Genomic DNA, 16152 nt, shown 5'->3' on the forward strand with positions numbered 1-16152 from the left:
CTTGAAGAGTTGCACTCCAATGCAGGACACAGCACGGGGCCCAGCCCCCGGAGAGCACCTGGGGTTGCTCTCCCGGGGCTGAGGTACAATCATTGACTGTATGAGAGACCGCTCCCTCCTGGCGTTCCAAACAGGAAGTACCTGCTGGCTCCAAGAATCTAAAATCCCATAGACTTCTATAGAGAAATAAACAGCTGTTAGACAGTCATTCTATTGTGCAGAGTAACCATTCTTGGTCTGATACCTTTTCTTAACATCTTCTTGGTAAATGGTAGATGGCGTATACTAATATAGCGCTTTCTACCTTCTTTCAAAAGGCCCAGAGCGCTTTACAGTCACAGTCCCATTCACCCAGGCACACACACATTCACACACTAAATTGCTAATTCTCGTTTTTGACATAATTTCTTTTCTTTATTGCAAGTTATTTCAGTTATAAACTGACCAATCAGATGCCTTAGCAAAAGCAGGTGGTGCCTGCTGTTCCCCACCTTGAACGTTTTATTTACAGATTCTACCGAGCTCCTTCCAGTGTAAAGGCAGTGGACTTCAAACAACAGAGTGAGTCAAGGATTTCTTATGCTGCGTTCACACCGAATGCAATTCACACGTCAAACTCGTGCCGGCCGGCTCTATTTGGATGCAAGGCGAATTCGCTCCTTGACGGCTGTACAAAATTGTTTTTATAAACCTGGCGCCCCAGACACGTGCGGGCCAAATGCTTTTAGCCTGATTGCACTGAGTCCCCGACTGAATGACAGATCGCGTCGTCGTCACCAGTTAAGATTTTTTAACTCTGGATGCACTGCACCGCCCAAATCGCGCCACAGGACCTCTGATTGCGTCTGTAAATTGACTAAACAATGCAAATGGATGCCCGTGACGTGCGAACCGCTACCTGAGGGAGTGGGTTTCTGCAATCAAAGTCATGCTCAGGGTCCATTTTGACCCTTCATTCCAACCCTTTTAGCTGAGAGAAACTTTCTGAGTCCTTAGCATAACCAGACCATAGGTTCAAACCCAGAATCTTACAGTGATAAGACAGACAAGGCTTTTGTTTTTCATTTCTAAGCATTTGTTCCTGCCCCCAACAGTTGAGGGGAGATTCTACCCGCCGCAAAGCTTTCCATTTATCTGAATCCAAAGCACGCAGTCACCTTGAAGAGTTGCACTCCAATGCAGGCAAACATGAACTGCAGCAGCGTGGTGACGATCATGATGTTCCCAATAGTCCTGATGGCCACGAACACACATTGGACCACGTGCTGCAGCACAAAAACAAAGTTCAGAGAGCTATAGAGATGAAGGACAATGTTTCCTGCACCTCCTCACCTTCAGTCCTTTGGCTCTGTTTATGGCTCTCAGAGGTCGCAGAACTCGCAGGACTCTAAGGATCTTTACCACTGAGATGGCGCTGGAGCTAGAGAGCACAAACACAACACAGAGTGAGAGGCCGTCTCAGACTCCAGCCATCCCCCTTAAACATGCTGCACATCATCTCAGTCAAAGGCTGCATTTCTAAAGATAGGGGCTAATGGAGGTGAAACAGCCTTCATCTTATTATCAGAGAGAAGAGAAGAGAAGAGAAGAGAAGAGAAGAGAAGAGAAGAGAAGAGAAGAGAAGAGAAGAGAAGAGAAGAGAAGAGAAGAGAAGAGAAGAGAAGAGAAGAGAAGAGAAGAGAAGAGAAGAGAAGAGAAGAGAAGACACCTAAAAAGAATATCAGAATCCTCAAAGGTACTGTGAGGTTATGTTTCAAAACACATAAAATGAGTAAGGGAAAATACCTGACGAGGTGTGCATTATCAGAAATTAATGGATGACACAGGGGCTTGAACCATCCAACCATAAGTGGAGCAATTGTTCAATTCCTCCAAAGTCACCTCCTTGTGTCTCATCCCCTCCAATCACTTATCTCTTTCTCTTCTGCTAAATCCCAGTTTTCACAATGATCAATTTTACCAAACAGATTAAACAAACTTTAAAAGCACTAGTCTTTTTTACTCTTGCTGTTGAGACAAATTGTGGAATAGGGTATGGTCTGGAATAAGGCGTTTTTTTTTCTTTGTTTTCTTTATATTTGTTTCAGATGTTAATAATATTGTGATCTAAATACAGTGGAGATCAAAAGTTTAAGCACCCCAGGTAAAATGTTCTATTATTGCATAAAAGAAGCCAAGGAAAGATGGAAAAATCTTCATAAGGCATCAAATTACAGTTAAGGCTTTCTTGTACTATGTCAATTAGTCCTTTTTTATTATTATTTTTTTTCCCTTTCAAAATAACGGAAAACAAAATAATGGTATATCTTCCTAAGGTCCTAAGGTGTGCCAATGTGGATTTGGAGGTGTGTTTTCAGGTCATTATCAGTTTGTAGAAGCCATCCTCTCTTCAACTTTAGCTTTTTTCACAGATGCCATCAAGTTAGTGTCCAAAATTTGCTGAAATGTTGAATCCATTCTTCCTTCTACTTGTGAAATATTTCCTGTGCCACTGGCTGCAATACAACCCCAGGGCATGATTGCTCCACCCCCATGCTTAACAGAGGCTCTTCTAATTAAACTCTGAGCCCTTTCTTCTTTAAACTTACTTTCACACATTCTGGCCAAGAATAAATCACCTGGTCTTTGCAAACAATGATTGTGACCAATCCATGACAATTTCAGGTCTCAACTTTTTCCAAGGGGGCAGTGGATGCTATAAATTCTGCAGGGTGCCCAAACTTTTGCACACACCATTACCATGTTTTCTGTTATTTTTAAAAGGGTAAATGATGGATAAAATGCCTCATTTTTGACATAATACAAAAATATCTCATCTGTAATCTGATTCCTTTTGAAGAATTTTCCATATTTCCTTATTTACGCAGGGTGCTCAAACCGTCATTCCCCACTGTAATCTTCTGAGTTTCTGTTGCTCAGGTTACCAACTGGCATTTAGGCCAACGCAATAATATTCATCAATAATAATCATTAAGACTATGTATCTCAAAAACTGTGGATTATCACTTTTTAATCTCCACTGGATGTGGATGAGAAGCTGTTCTACTCCGTGCTCTCCACGGGTGACTGAGCTCCTCATCCTATCTCCAAGGGGGCGCCCAGCCACTCTACGGAGGAAGCTCATTTTAGTCACTTGTATTCAGGACCTCGTTCGTTCGGTCATGACCCAGAGCTCATGGTGATAGGTGAGTATTGGAACGAAGATCGATAAATTGAAAGCTTTGCTTTCTGGCTCAGCTCTCTCTTCACCACAACGGACCGGTACAGCAACTGCATAACTACCGACACTGCTCCACCCACCGAGAGATGACAAACCACCTTTCTCCAGTCAAGAACCATGGTCTCAGAACCATGGCCTCATCCCAGCCACTTCACTTTCGGCCGCAAACCCCCCAAATGCACGCTGGAAGTCCTGGCTCGATTAAGCCAACAGGACAATATCATCTGCAAAGAGCAGCAAGGAAATCCTGTGGTCCCCAAATCAGACCCCCTCCGGCCCCTGGCTTTGAAATTCTTTCCATAAAAACTATGAACAGAACCGGTGATAAAGAGCAGCCCTGCCAAAGTCCAACATGCACCAGGAACAAGTCTGACTCCAGATGCGAACCAAGCTCTTGCTCCGGTCATACAGAGATCGGAAAGCCCTTAGTAAGGCTCTCCAGACCCTATACTCCCAGAGCATCCTCCATAGGATACCACAGGGGACGCGGTCAAACGTTTTCTCAAAATCCAAGAAACACAAATGGACTGGATGTGCAAACTTCCATGAACCCTCCAGCACCCTAAAGAGGGTGTAGATTTGGTTAACTGCTCCATGACCAGGACGGAAATCGCGCCGTTGTTCATGGATCTGAGTTTTGACTATCGGACGGTCCCCCCTTCTTGACTTTCCCAGGGAGGCTGAGGAGTGTGATTCCCCGGTAGTTGGAACACACCATCTGGTCCCCCTTCTTAAAAAAGGAAGCACCACCCCTGTCTGCCAGTCCAGAGGTAGAGTTCCTGTCTGCCACACGATGCTGCACAGACGTGTCAGCCAAGACACTCCCACAGCATCCAGAGACTTGAGGTAGTCAGGGCGGACTTCATCCACTACCGGGGCCTTGCCACTGAGGAGCTCATTGACCTCCTCAGTGAATTCAGCTTTGACTGCCTCAAAGTCCTCTTTCTCTGCTTCCTCAAAACCAAGGCATGTCAGTGGGATTGTAGGAAGATCCTCGAAATATTCCTTCCACCGCCCGACAGTGTCCCCAGTCGAAGTCAACATCTCCACACCTGCACCGAAAACGGTGCCTGCAGAGAACAGCTTTCCCCTTCTAGTTTTGCCAGAATCTCTTCAAGGCCAACCGATAGTCCTTCTCCATGGCCTCACCAAACTCCTCTCAGGACAGAGTTTTTGCTCCGGACCAAAGCTCCCTTAGACTGCCGGTACCTGTCGGCCGCCTCTAAATTCCCACAAGCCAGCCGGGCCTGGTAGGACTCTTTCTTCAGCCTGATGGCATCCCTTACTTCCGGGTCCACCACCGGGTTTGGGGGTTACTGCCGCAACAGGGACCAAAGACCTTGCGACCACAGCTCTGAGCAGCAACAGAGACAATGAAAGTGGAAAACATGGTCCACAGCCTCCCTCAGTACCTTTTTGAAGCTCTCCTGGATGTGGTAGTTAAAGACTTCCCTGACGGCGGGCTCAGACAGAGAGGCATTTGGGTCTCCCAATTCTTTCAATGCTCTTTCCCCACCAGTGAATCCAACTCACTATCAGATAGTGATCGGTGGACAGCTAGACACAAGGCCGAAGGTCGCCTGAAACAACTGGAAAGTTGATCATTGACATCCTGCCTAGGGTGTCCTGATGGCATGTGTATTGATGGACATCGTTGGTGTTCGTCATGGATAAACTATGACAAGCACAAAATTCCATAGACAAAACACCACTCGGGTTCAGATCAGGGAGACCATTCCTACCAATTACGCCCCTCCAGGTGCCACTGTCATTGCCCACGTGAGCATTGAAGTCCTCCAGAAGGACAATAGAGTCCCCGTTGGGGCACTTTCCAGTACCCCTTCAAGAGACACCAAGAAGGCTGGGTACTCCAAACTGCTTATCAGGCCGTAAGCTGAAACCTACGGTGGCCCTGAAGTGCAAAGCATTCAACAAATCACTCGATACAAAAACATTTTTAAGATCACAACAACAATTAAAAAAAATAAAAAAATTAAAAAGCAGCATTACATTTTAGAAAACAAAACAAAATTTCAGAAACCAAAATTTGAAAAACAAATATGACAAAAAAAAAACATTTCAGAAAACAAAATTAATTTCCAGAAAAAAAAAATATTAAAAAATGAAAACGTGAAACAAAAAAAATTAATTTCCAGAAAAAAAATGAAATATTTAAAAAATGAAAAACATTTCAGAAAAAAATGAAATATTAAAAAATGAAAAACATTTCAGAACACAGAATTAATTTCCAGAAAACAAAACGAAATCTTCAAAAATGAAAAACATTTCCAAACCGGAAGAAGCAGGTACTGTGGGACAACGCTGATTGGATGATGATGTTTGTCAATCATTTGAACTGAAAAGTATTTTAAATGAAGCGATGCCGGATTTTATCGTCCAAACAATAATGTACTATAATAATCCACGTATTTCCCATTTATATATCAAATAAAAAATGCAGCAAACTGTTAATGAACTTTAAAATTATTTTTTTAACATTTCGCCTGACACACGATCACCCGGAAGTAGTTTGTGAGCACTTTTACTTTGAACGCTGTGCGCTAATGTCTACGGCTGCAAGGTTCACGCTGTCAATCATCTTCAGGTAAGAATCAATTCTGTGATCTTTTCTTTTGTCAGTCACATGTCTCTAAGGATGTTAATTTTAGGATGTTAAAGTGCTGCTTTGAAAAGATAATATCTTTTTATCTTGCGCATGCGCAAAAGGAACCCGATGGAGACGAACCGTCTTCACATGATAGCCGTTCCCGTTTTCGGTGACAAACATGAGAGAAAAAGCTCCGAGCCAGCCTGATTCTGTGATTTATACAGTAATTACAGTAATTATATGGCATCAGTGTTGCTAAAAATCAACTTTAAGACTGAAATCAGTAAACAAGTTCTTATGGGAAATAATATTTAAGTGCATTGTATATTTTTGAACCATACATACACATATACTGAAACTTAAAATGAACTTTGAAGTTTATAAAATACTTAATTGAATTAACATGTGATATTTCTGCAGGTGAAGTTTCTCAAAGCGAAGTTCCAGAAAGGTTTGTGCTGCAGAACAGATGGCAGCTCTACATGGGAATACAAGAAGACTAAAGTCATTCATATCATTGTGCAGTGTACAGGCAAGTCACCATGATTTATGTGAAATGTAATCAATAAATATTATTTAACCTTAATATCTATTTTTTTTTTTTTAAATTGCAGGTCCTTAAAAAAAAGTCTTTAACCTGCTGCATAAGCCTGATTAGTTGTAAATGATGCAGTGGGGAGTGAAAGACGAAGCACAATTCCTGGCTTTAGCGTCGGGCTGATGATCTGGAAATCACATCTATGAGGAATCGCATCAAACACTTGTACAACTCCAAACAACTTAATGTTCCTTTAAGCAAAACTCCAGTTTAAAATGTTCCTATTAGACTTGCTTTATTTAGGAGTTTTTCCATGTTTACCATTTTAGGTTTCAAAGCTTTATTAACAAAGTTGATGTTTGATTTTCAAAGCTGTTGTTTAGAAATGTATTTTTGTCAATGAAAAAACTGAATGCTGATGTGAGGATTGTAATAATGGATATGAAAATAAACAAATTTGTTTCATAGCAATGCAGTATATTTATTGAAAACTTACCATGAATACGTTATTCAGTAACAGAAACAAAGAAACAGTTGTGGATTTTCCTTTATGGGCTTCTTCATGCAGTCAATCAAATGTTGCGCTTACAATCAGCATTTACTCAGCGTACCTGTCAGTCACATTTATTAGAGGAAAAAATGCATCTGGGAAAGTCTGTTTGTGCTTAACAACTATATCAAAAAGAGTCATGTGAGGGAAGGTTTGTCCACATTGCTGCTCAGCATCACATCCAGAGGAAGATGCACAGGTAAGGGACCCCAGTTCCTGCGCGTACATGCTTGCAGCTTCCTCTGCACTGGACTCCAGCTCCATTGAAATCCCTGACAGAAATAAATTAATAAATTAAAAATCCCTGACAGAAAAACATCAGCTGCCGTTCATCTTTCATTCAGGAAAAAGTTGAGTTCATCAAAATGAGGAGAAAATGGGTTAAACCAGAAATTCATTAGGGAGGGGTCAAAACACCAAACTCAGAATAAAATACATTATTTCAGTCTTATAAAAAATACATTCTAAAACAATTTGATATTCCTCCTCTGCCTGAAGGACTAAAACGTTTTTTTTAAAGATTTATTTTACACTACAGACTTTGCCACCTTAAGTTACACACCTGGACGTGTCTGATGATGTGCACATCCAGTCATTTACTGTCATGTTTCTGTGCACTGACACACTCTAAAGTCACAGATCTTAATAGTGTGAATAAGACGCATTCATAAATGTTATTCTGAGACACAAACTGCTGCAGTTTACCTGACAGCTTTGCTGATTTATGCTGCTGGTACACCTGTCTGAGAATCCTGCCCACGTGACCCCCCCCCTCTCCAGCTGATGAGGTAACCTGTCATTAACGTATGACTGAAGGATCTTGGATCTGTCTGTAAACACCCACCTAGAAATCACGTTTAACGCTACATTTATTAGATCAAACAAATGTGCCTCCATACCTTATCTGTGGATGGCGGGACTGCATTTCCTGATGTGCGCCGTCTTTAACACCCGTTTCTTCGCAGCTGCTGCTTTAGACAGAATCCTCTCACAGACATTTCGAAACATTTGTAAACCTGGTTGGTGTTGATATTTCTGCGTGCGTTCTGTCATCACATCCGCTAAATATTCAAAGATCAACGTTTATGTTAACGTTTTACCGTCCCTTTCTTTGTTTACCTGCAGAACGGACGTCATCCACACAAACTACTTCCGGGTGACCGTTCTGCTTCAGACGAAATATTCAAAAAATAATTTAAACCTTCATTATCTGTTTGCTGCATTTTTGATTTAATATGTAAATGGGAAATACGTGGATTATTATAGTACATTGTTGTTTGGACGATAAAATCCGTCATCGCTTCATTTAAAATACTTTTCAGTTCAAATGATTGACAAACATCATCATCCAATCAGCGTTGTCCCATAGTACCTGCCTCTTCCGGTTTGGAAATGTTTTTCATTTTTGAAGATTTCGTTTTGTTTTCTGGAAATTAATTCTGTGTTCTGAAATGTTTTTCATTTTTTAATATTTCATTTTTTTTCTGAAATGTTTTTCATTTTTTAATATTTCATTTTGTTTTTCTGAAATGTTTTCATTTTTTTGTATTTCATTTTGTTTTCTGGAAATTAATTTTTTTTCTAAAATGTTTTCATTTTGTAATATTTCTTTTTTTTCTGGAAATTAATTTTGTTTTCTGAAATGTTTTTTTCTTTTTTTTCTTTTTTATGTTTTGGTTTCTGAAATTTTGTTTTGTTTTCTAAAATGTAATACTGCTTTTTAAATTGTTGCTGTGATCTTAAAAATGTTTTTGTATCGAGTGATTTGTTGAATGGTTTGCACTTCAGGGCCACCGTAGAAACCACAGTCAGAAACCTGTGGTGGGGTGCTCGTCTGGGGCTGTGGGCGTCCTTCTCCGGTGGGGCTCTGCGTTGGGTTCTCCCGGCGCGGCGGGGGGGCTGCTCTCCTGGTCGGGCTGGGGCGGCGCTCTCTTTCCCTCCGTGCCTCCCTGCTCTCTGGCTCTGGGGGCCTTGCGGCGGCCCTGCTGGCCCTGGCCTGGGTGGCGGGCTTGGTCGCCCGGGCGGCGGTTGTTCCCTGTCGGTTCCCGTGTGGCGTTGGGGGGATTCCGGCTGCCGCTGCTGCTGCGGTGGGGGTCTTGGGGTGGGGATGGCTGGGCACTCTCCCTCCTTCTTTTCACGTTCCACCATCCATTTTAGAAGAACATAAACACTCACCTGGGCACAGGTGTTAGCTCACCTTTGTACTAACAGTTTGCATGATTGAATGACTGAAATATTTCACACTAGTTGGTTTTAAGGCATAAGTATGCGTGTGAACACTATCTGTTTTGTGTACATGTCGACAGGTGGACATTTTTGCAACTAACAGGTGTGTTTATAACATTTGAGTGTGTGTGTGGACAGGCTCCGCCCTTTATGTACTACATTTGAACCTTACCGTAATGATTAACAACCAGTAAACTTGTTGCTTTATGCTGCTTCATGGTCTTACCCCCCTCCCCCCTCCTATTATCACCCCCTACCCCCCCCCTCTCTCTAACGTCCCTCTCTCTTCCTTTTCCGTCCGGTCCAACACCAAAGATTTTCAGACATGTTTGAAATTAATAAAGGTTGGCCTCAATTACAAAAGGGGTTTATTCAGGCATACCTTTGGTTTGTCTGAAGATTAATAACCCCTCTTGTTAAAGTAAAATATGTCCAACCCAAGAGGCCCTCAGCTCTCATCTGACTGCCCAGTTGTTGGACAGGACAAGTTAAAAAGAAAAAAAAATAAATAAATAAAAATAAACCTGTCCCCCACCCGATGGTAGTGGGACATGACCTTCTCATGCACTGGTAAACTCTAACACTTGGCAACTGAAATGGGGGCTCACGAGTAAGCCTACACCAGCCCGTCGCCTCTCACCAAGAGCAACTCCAGAGTGGTAGAGAGCCCAACCCCTCTCTAATGTGTTGAGGTGAGCCCGACAATATCTAGCCGGTACCTCTCAAGCTCTCGCACAAGGTCAGGGTCCTTCCCTCCCAGAGAGGCAATGTTCAATATCCTAAAAGCCAAGTTCCATGACCGGGGTTTGGGCCGCTGAGGCACCCGCCTTTGACTGCCAACCAAACCACATTGCACCGGCCCCTTTTGAGGTTTCCAACGGGTGGTGGGCCCATGGGAGAGTGATCCCATGTTGTTTCTTTGGGCTAAGGACTGGGAGTGCCCCGGTCACCAGGCGCTCACCTGCCAGCACCAACCCCAAGCATGGCTTCAGAGTGGGGCTCTGGTGATGCCAATCCAGGCGACATAACTGGGCTAATTGTGCTTCTTATGAGGGGCTCCTGAACCGTTCTTTGTCTGACTCGTCACCCAGGATCTGTCTGCATTCGGAGAGCCTACCACGGGCTTAAGACCCAGACAGCTTGGCTCCTGAGATCACTCGAGCTCTCAAACTCCTCCACCATGTTAAGGTGGCGGTTAACAGAGTTTTGTGTGGCAGCATGAGTTTATTCTAACACATCCAACAATCAGGTTCATGATCATAGAGTCATGGACCACTTCTTATATTTATCTTAGATTTAATAGAAAGTTCAGCAAAACACATTTTTGTTCCTAGTTTAAACCTCCAGCTAAACTGGTGTCACCTGTGACGTCCTGTTTTTCCATCAAACTGCCTAACACAAGCTGACGCTCAACCCAGCTGCTGGAAAGGAAAGAAGAAAAGTAGGTGGAGATACTGACTGCAGGAAGAAGGAAACCAGTGAGACGCTGACCACCAGTAGGTCCAGCAGGTTGAACCAGTTCCTGCAGAAGGAGCCCTGATGGAGGAAGGCTCCGTGTACCGTCATCTATCAGGCAGAGAGATGGTGTCAGCATCACATACTGAAGCTAACTCTGAGCTAACAGCAGATCATCTTACCTTCAGCAAGATCTCCACGGTGAAGATGGAGGTGAAGGCGTAATCTGCATAACCCAGAATCTGCATCCAAAGACACAACTCATAATTCACCATGACCAGAATCAAAATGACAGCAGAGGATAACTATTTCTGAGTAATCCTGGGGTCAGAGTCAAAATCAGATTACAGATTACACCAGGAGTGGAGATGTCTGCTACACACCAGCAGGGGGTATCAAACCTCATCCAATTCTATGAGACTCACATTATTTCTGAAGGAATGCGCTCTGATTGGATCTTCAGCAGCCAGCGAGCAGCTGCTGAGGATGATGAAGACGAGGATGAGGTTGGTGAAGATGTGATGATGGATCAGAGTATGGCAAGCGACCCGGATTCTACAGACAGAGAAGTCACATGATCAGAACAGCAGACAGAAACCCTTTAAAGCAGGAGCCAAAGCAGTCCACAGCTCTGGAATGGGTCTGAGCCAGGCCTAGGCTGGGTCAGAGCTAGCTTCTCCTCTGTGCCTCAAATACACCCTGCAACTGTTGATCTTGTTGAAGAGCCCCACATCACAATTGCCAGTGGGTGGAGCCAGGCAACAACAAAGCTCTGGCTTTAACCCTGGTTACCGGTAAGTTAAAGCCAGAGCCCAGTTCAGAATCAGAACCTGAACAGCTTGGACCATGTTCGTCTCTCACCATTTTAGTACAACCTGATGCTCACCCTCTGGTCAGCATCAGGTTGTATTTTTCAAAAGTTGGTGTTCCTGTGAGAAAGCAGGCTTGTAGTCCCACAGTTTGGAAGTTACAGACTCAGATGAGCTGCTGGAGGTGTCCAGCTCCAGCCTTCAGGGACTACTTCTCCGAACACCAATGTCAGCCTTCAGCTTCTTCCTGGGCAAGCTAATTAAGATATGGCAGGATAAGTTGAGAAAAAAAAAACAGGACTGTATCCCAGGGAAACTGGAGCTGGACACACAAACACTAAGGTGCAACAATGTGTATCAGCAGCAAATCAGAACCACTATTTGGTAGGTCACCAGCTGCACATTAATGAGATGTTTAAAGGTCTGAGAACTGGATGAGAAACTAAACTCCAGGATGTTCCACTAATGAGGGCTGGGCAGACTTACGGATTTGTTTTGCTGAGGCAAAAGAACGCACTGCCTTCTGGAATCGGAAGAACTTTTTCTTTAGGTGGAGTGAGATCTGCCATCTTGAGCTGAACCCCACCTTCTTTGAGGAAAACAGGAGAAAAGAAGAGTGGTAGCAAGGTAAATCTTCTTTAAAAGTTGAGCTCTTAAAAGGAGCTCAGCTTCCAGCATCTCTGATTCTTGTCTAAAAGTGCTCCCTTCTTCAATTTAAAGCAAATTTCTCTATTATGTGAGATGCTTATCGGTTCCTTTTCCTTCACAGGTTTACCCCAGCAAGCTTCAGAAGAGCCAGTGGGCCTGGATCATGTGTGCAGCTCCTGATCGACTCTGACCTTCAGCTTAACAATGAGTTAAACCCGTAAGTAGAAAAGGCTCCAGAACTGACCATCCTCCTCTCCTTCAGGGACCTCATCTTCTTCCTCATACTCTGTGTCTTCATCCACATCCACCTGCAGACACGAAGAGGATCTCAGAACCAGATCTCAGAACCAGATCTCAGAACCGGAACTCAGCTAAGAGCACTGAGATGCCCCTTGCTCACCTTCACCTCTTCTTCCTCTACTTCCTCAGGCCCCTCCTTCTTCTTCCTGCACACAAACCATAAATTATTGATAAGGATGAGAAAAATGTAATACCCTCCACTCACACACACATGCACACACAACCATCACTTACTCCTTGTTCTTGTCTTCTCCATCTCCTCCAGCCAGGTTGTCCACAGCGATGGCCAAGAAGACATTCAGCAGGATGTCTGGAGTTCATTAAGGTTGGTCAAAAGATAGGAGGTGGATATAGGAGGGCATGGCTTTTTAGACATGATAAGTGTGTGCCCCTCGTGGACCACATTTAGCCATAAGGATAGTGAGTAATACTTTGCTAACCAGCTCAGAGTGTCCGAGTCATACCAAATACTCTGAAAAAGAAACTCAGCATTCAGGGATGGGGTGGGGGGTGGGGGGTCCGTATTCAACGTAGCTGGCATTTGTCAAACTTCTTCATGATTCCTGCTTTTTCATATTCCCAGCCGTGGAGGAATATTTGTGCCAATAAAATAAGAACACAAGTATCACCTTTGAAAACAAAATCTCCCAAACTGCAAACAAAATGTTCCATTTTGAAAATGTCAATTTCCAAGTTGTACTGAAAAAAAAAAAATATTTACCTAAACAATTTCACCTCTGCATTCAAAATTTGTGTGTGCCGTGGGAAATGAACCATTCACTGATCTAAAAACATTTTCCATCTCCAGGATATCAGCTCTGTGTTCATCCAAACAGGCCCTGATAAAACACTGAGTAGTTAGGAATATGAAAGATCACAAAATACTTTTTTCTTTGTGTTTATTTGATTCTATTAAAGACATTTAGATAAGAATGGCGGTACCGTGATTTAGATGCAAATAAAGCTTTTTGCGGCAAAGTCCCGCCCCTTTGACTGTCTCTGCCAATCATTCTTGGATGCTTAATCACATGTCAGCAGTCTGACCAATCAGAAGTGGTTAAAGTCTTAACTTCCTTGTTCTGATTCTGCTCATAAAGTCTCTCAGTTCCAACAAAAATACCAGCTGAAGCTCGTCTTTAGCGGTGTAGCTTTCCACAGAATCCGGTGTCAGACCGTGGAACAAGTGAACAAAACCTTGAAGCTCAGAGAAGAGAGTCTGTCTGCCATCACTACATCTCCCATGATGCATTGGGTTAAAGTGACAGCGTCTCAGCGTATAATGAGTCTTCCCTGTTAAACAGCTTGAAACCACAACAAACACACGTCAAACAGTTTTTAAATCTTCTTGATGAAATCAGAGGTCAGAGGTCAACAGTTTAGTTCTCCTTCAAGGTTTGTGTTTCTTAACAGCCAAACATCCCAGAGTTTGGTCCAAGTCATCTTTCTAACTGAAACACTTTTCTAATAATGTCTGGATTATTTTAGATGTTAAACTTGCGAAGAAGTAACAACAACATTTAAGAAACAGGATGAAGGTGAAGTGGCCAACAGACACAATTAAACTAAATTGAAACAATTTAATCATCTAACATATAAAAATATATTTAAAAAAAAAAATCACTATTAGGAAAGAATATAGTTGGTTTTTTGTGAGGTTACATAAAATTGCATGTTATTAAACTGAAGGAAAAAACAACTACCAAATAATTAAGTTGAAAATCATTACTGAAAACTAACTTAACTTTTATAACATCTTTTAGAAAAAAACAGCTGCAACTTCCAGCTTTTTTCTGCCACAATTATCACAAAAATGCACGTGAGATCATGGAGGGGACTGTAGATCAATACAGACTATGAGTTTCTTCTTTTTTGATTTTTGGATGCTGGTGTGCCACGGGATTTTTGTTAAGGAAAAGGTGTGCCTTGGCTAAAAAAGGTTGAAAAACACTGCTCTTGCTTGGTATTCATGTTATGTTACTGTTATAATTTGTATAATCAACTCTTGCTTAGACTGCAGCACCGGCACCCCGGTGAGCGGAAGAAGATGGATGGATGGGAGAATGGATGGAAGGATGGATGGATGGATAATTTAGTACAGTATATATAGTAAGTATAAAAGTAAATATTGGATTTTTCATTAATAAGACGTGTCAGAAGTCAGAACTCAGTCTCCACCTCTGACCACCATCTGGAACCATTTCCAGAGTTCTAACCACACTTCCTGCTCGCTGCACACCTGACTCTCATTTTACTCAATTTAAGCTCTGCACTGACCTCAGCTCAGTGTGAAGCATTGTTTGTGCCACTCTGCCTTCATTACCAAGTGTTATATTTGGACCTGGTCTCCTTGCTTCTGATCCTGACTCTGTTTGCCTGCCTCAACCCTCGCCTGTATTTTGACCATCCTGTCTCTTCTCAGATGAACTTACGTTTGTGATCGACTCCTGCCTGACGCTGATTTAGCTCTATGGACTTTTGTGTGAGCTAATAAAGCTGCTGTGTTTAGATCCAGCCGTCTGCCTGTTCTTGTGGCACATTGAAACATCAAGAGAAATTTGATTTGTTTTTCCCCAAATATAAACTTGATCTGTACTGCAGACTTAGGCACACAAGAGTTCCTTTTGAAAGAAGGTTATGTTGCTGTGCAACATTCAACTGAAGCAAAATCACTCCAATGAAAAATAAACAATTAAAGTCAAAAGAGACATTTTTGTTAATCTTCAAGTCATCGGTTTTCCTACAGCTGCTGTCAATAATATGAACTAAAGAAACAGAGTATAATATTATGTGCTTAAACTCATTACAACAATAAGCAGAGCTTAAAAGAAAAAGAAAAAAGAAAAAAGATCAAACTTTTCATCAATATATTTGGTCTGTAGTTGAAATGTAAGCATTCTGGAGGTTTACATCACACAAATATCTTGATATCAGTGTAATGTCAACAGATAAACTTTACAGTTTATCTTATAGGAAAACCTCCTGCATTAATGTATACATTGGGGCAAAAGGGTATTTAGTCAGCCACCAATTATGCACAGTCTCCTACTTACAAAGATGAAAGACACCTGTATTTTTCTTCATAGGTATACCTCTACTATGAGAGACAAAATGAGAAAAAAAACAGGAGATTTTGGCCCGTTCCTCCATGCAGATCTTCTCTAAAGCAGGGATGTTCTGAGGTTGTCACTGGCCAACATAGACTTTTAACTCCCTAAAAAGATTTTCTCTGGGGTTGGGATCTGAAGATTAGCTAGGCCACTCCAGGACCTTTAAATGCTTCTTACAAAGTGAGTTTGGGAATGCCAAACTGCTTACCTATTGCAGATTCAGTCTTCCCAGCCTGGTGCAGGTCAACATTTTGGTTTCTGGTGTCCTTAGACAGCTCTTTGGTCATGGACAGGTAACGTTTATACCAATATTGTATATGGTGTTGAGATCTGGAGACTGGCAAGGCCACTCCAGGACCTGATATGTTACTGACGAAGCCACTCGTCACCGTTACCCGAGCAGTGTGTATGGGATCATTGTCATGCTGACAGACCCAGCCACATTTCATCTTCAATGCCCTTGCTGATGGAAGTAGGTTTTCACCTAAAATCTGACAATACACTGCCCCATTCATTCTTTCCATTACACAGATCAATCGTCCAGGTCCCTCTGCTAAAAAACAGCCCCAAAGCATGATGTTTCCACAGGCAGTGCTTCAACTGACGTTATCTTCACCTGCCGTCATGAGATGTAATGTCTACTGATCAGAAAATAAATGTGTCCACAACAACTTGTTCCATAAACGCAATT

The 16152-nt window shown here is 42.5% G+C and overlaps 1 protein-coding gene and 2 long non-coding RNA genes across 5 annotated transcripts in view; 1 reads left to right on the plus strand and 2 right to left on the minus strand.

Moving 5' to 3' along the window:
* cacna1fb (calcium channel, voltage-dependent, L type, alpha 1F subunit) overlaps positions 1-16152 on the minus strand; it is a 91425-nt gene that overhangs the window by 41006 nt on the left and 34267 nt on the right. For 2 of the 3 annotated variants that reach the window (XM_023957110.2, XM_023957109.2), the window contains exons 18-26: positions 12589-12664; positions 12455-12500; positions 12299-12362; positions 11893-11995; positions 11023-11152; positions 10780-10839; positions 10602-10708; positions 1333-1420; positions 1158-1265 (exon numbers count right to left, since the gene is read on the minus strand). In XM_023957110.2, coding sequence (XP_023812878.1) covers positions 1158-1265; positions 1333-1420; positions 10602-10708; positions 10780-10839; positions 11023-11152; positions 11893-11995; positions 12299-12362; positions 12455-12500; positions 12589-12664 — 782 coding nt within the window. The remainder of the gene's footprint in view (positions 1-1157; positions 1266-1332; positions 1421-10601; positions 10709-10779; positions 10840-11022; positions 11153-11892; positions 11996-12298; positions 12363-12454; positions 12501-12588; positions 12665-16152) is intronic. The other variant, XM_078949995.1, reaches the window with a different exon arrangement.
* Positions 5595-6580, plus strand: LOC144993957 (uncharacterized). The gene is made up of 3 exons (XR_013657269.1): positions 5595-5825; positions 6249-6360; positions 6443-6580. It is a non-coding gene; the product is annotated as an uncharacterized LOC144993957 (long non-coding RNA).
* On the minus strand, positions 8560-9799 carry LOC144993958 (uncharacterized). Its single transcript, XR_013657270.1, has 2 exons — positions 9667-9799; positions 8560-8732 (listed from the first exon to the last, which is right to left on the minus strand). It is a non-coding gene; the product is annotated as an uncharacterized LOC144993958 (long non-coding RNA).

Source organism: Oryzias latipes, chromosome 7 (genome assembly GCF_053564925.1).
Source record: "Oryzias latipes strain Hd-rR chromosome 7, Olatipes_Hd-rR_3.1".
NCBI classification, from domain to species: domain Eukaryota; kingdom Metazoa; phylum Chordata; class Actinopteri; order Beloniformes; family Adrianichthyidae; genus Oryzias; species Oryzias latipes.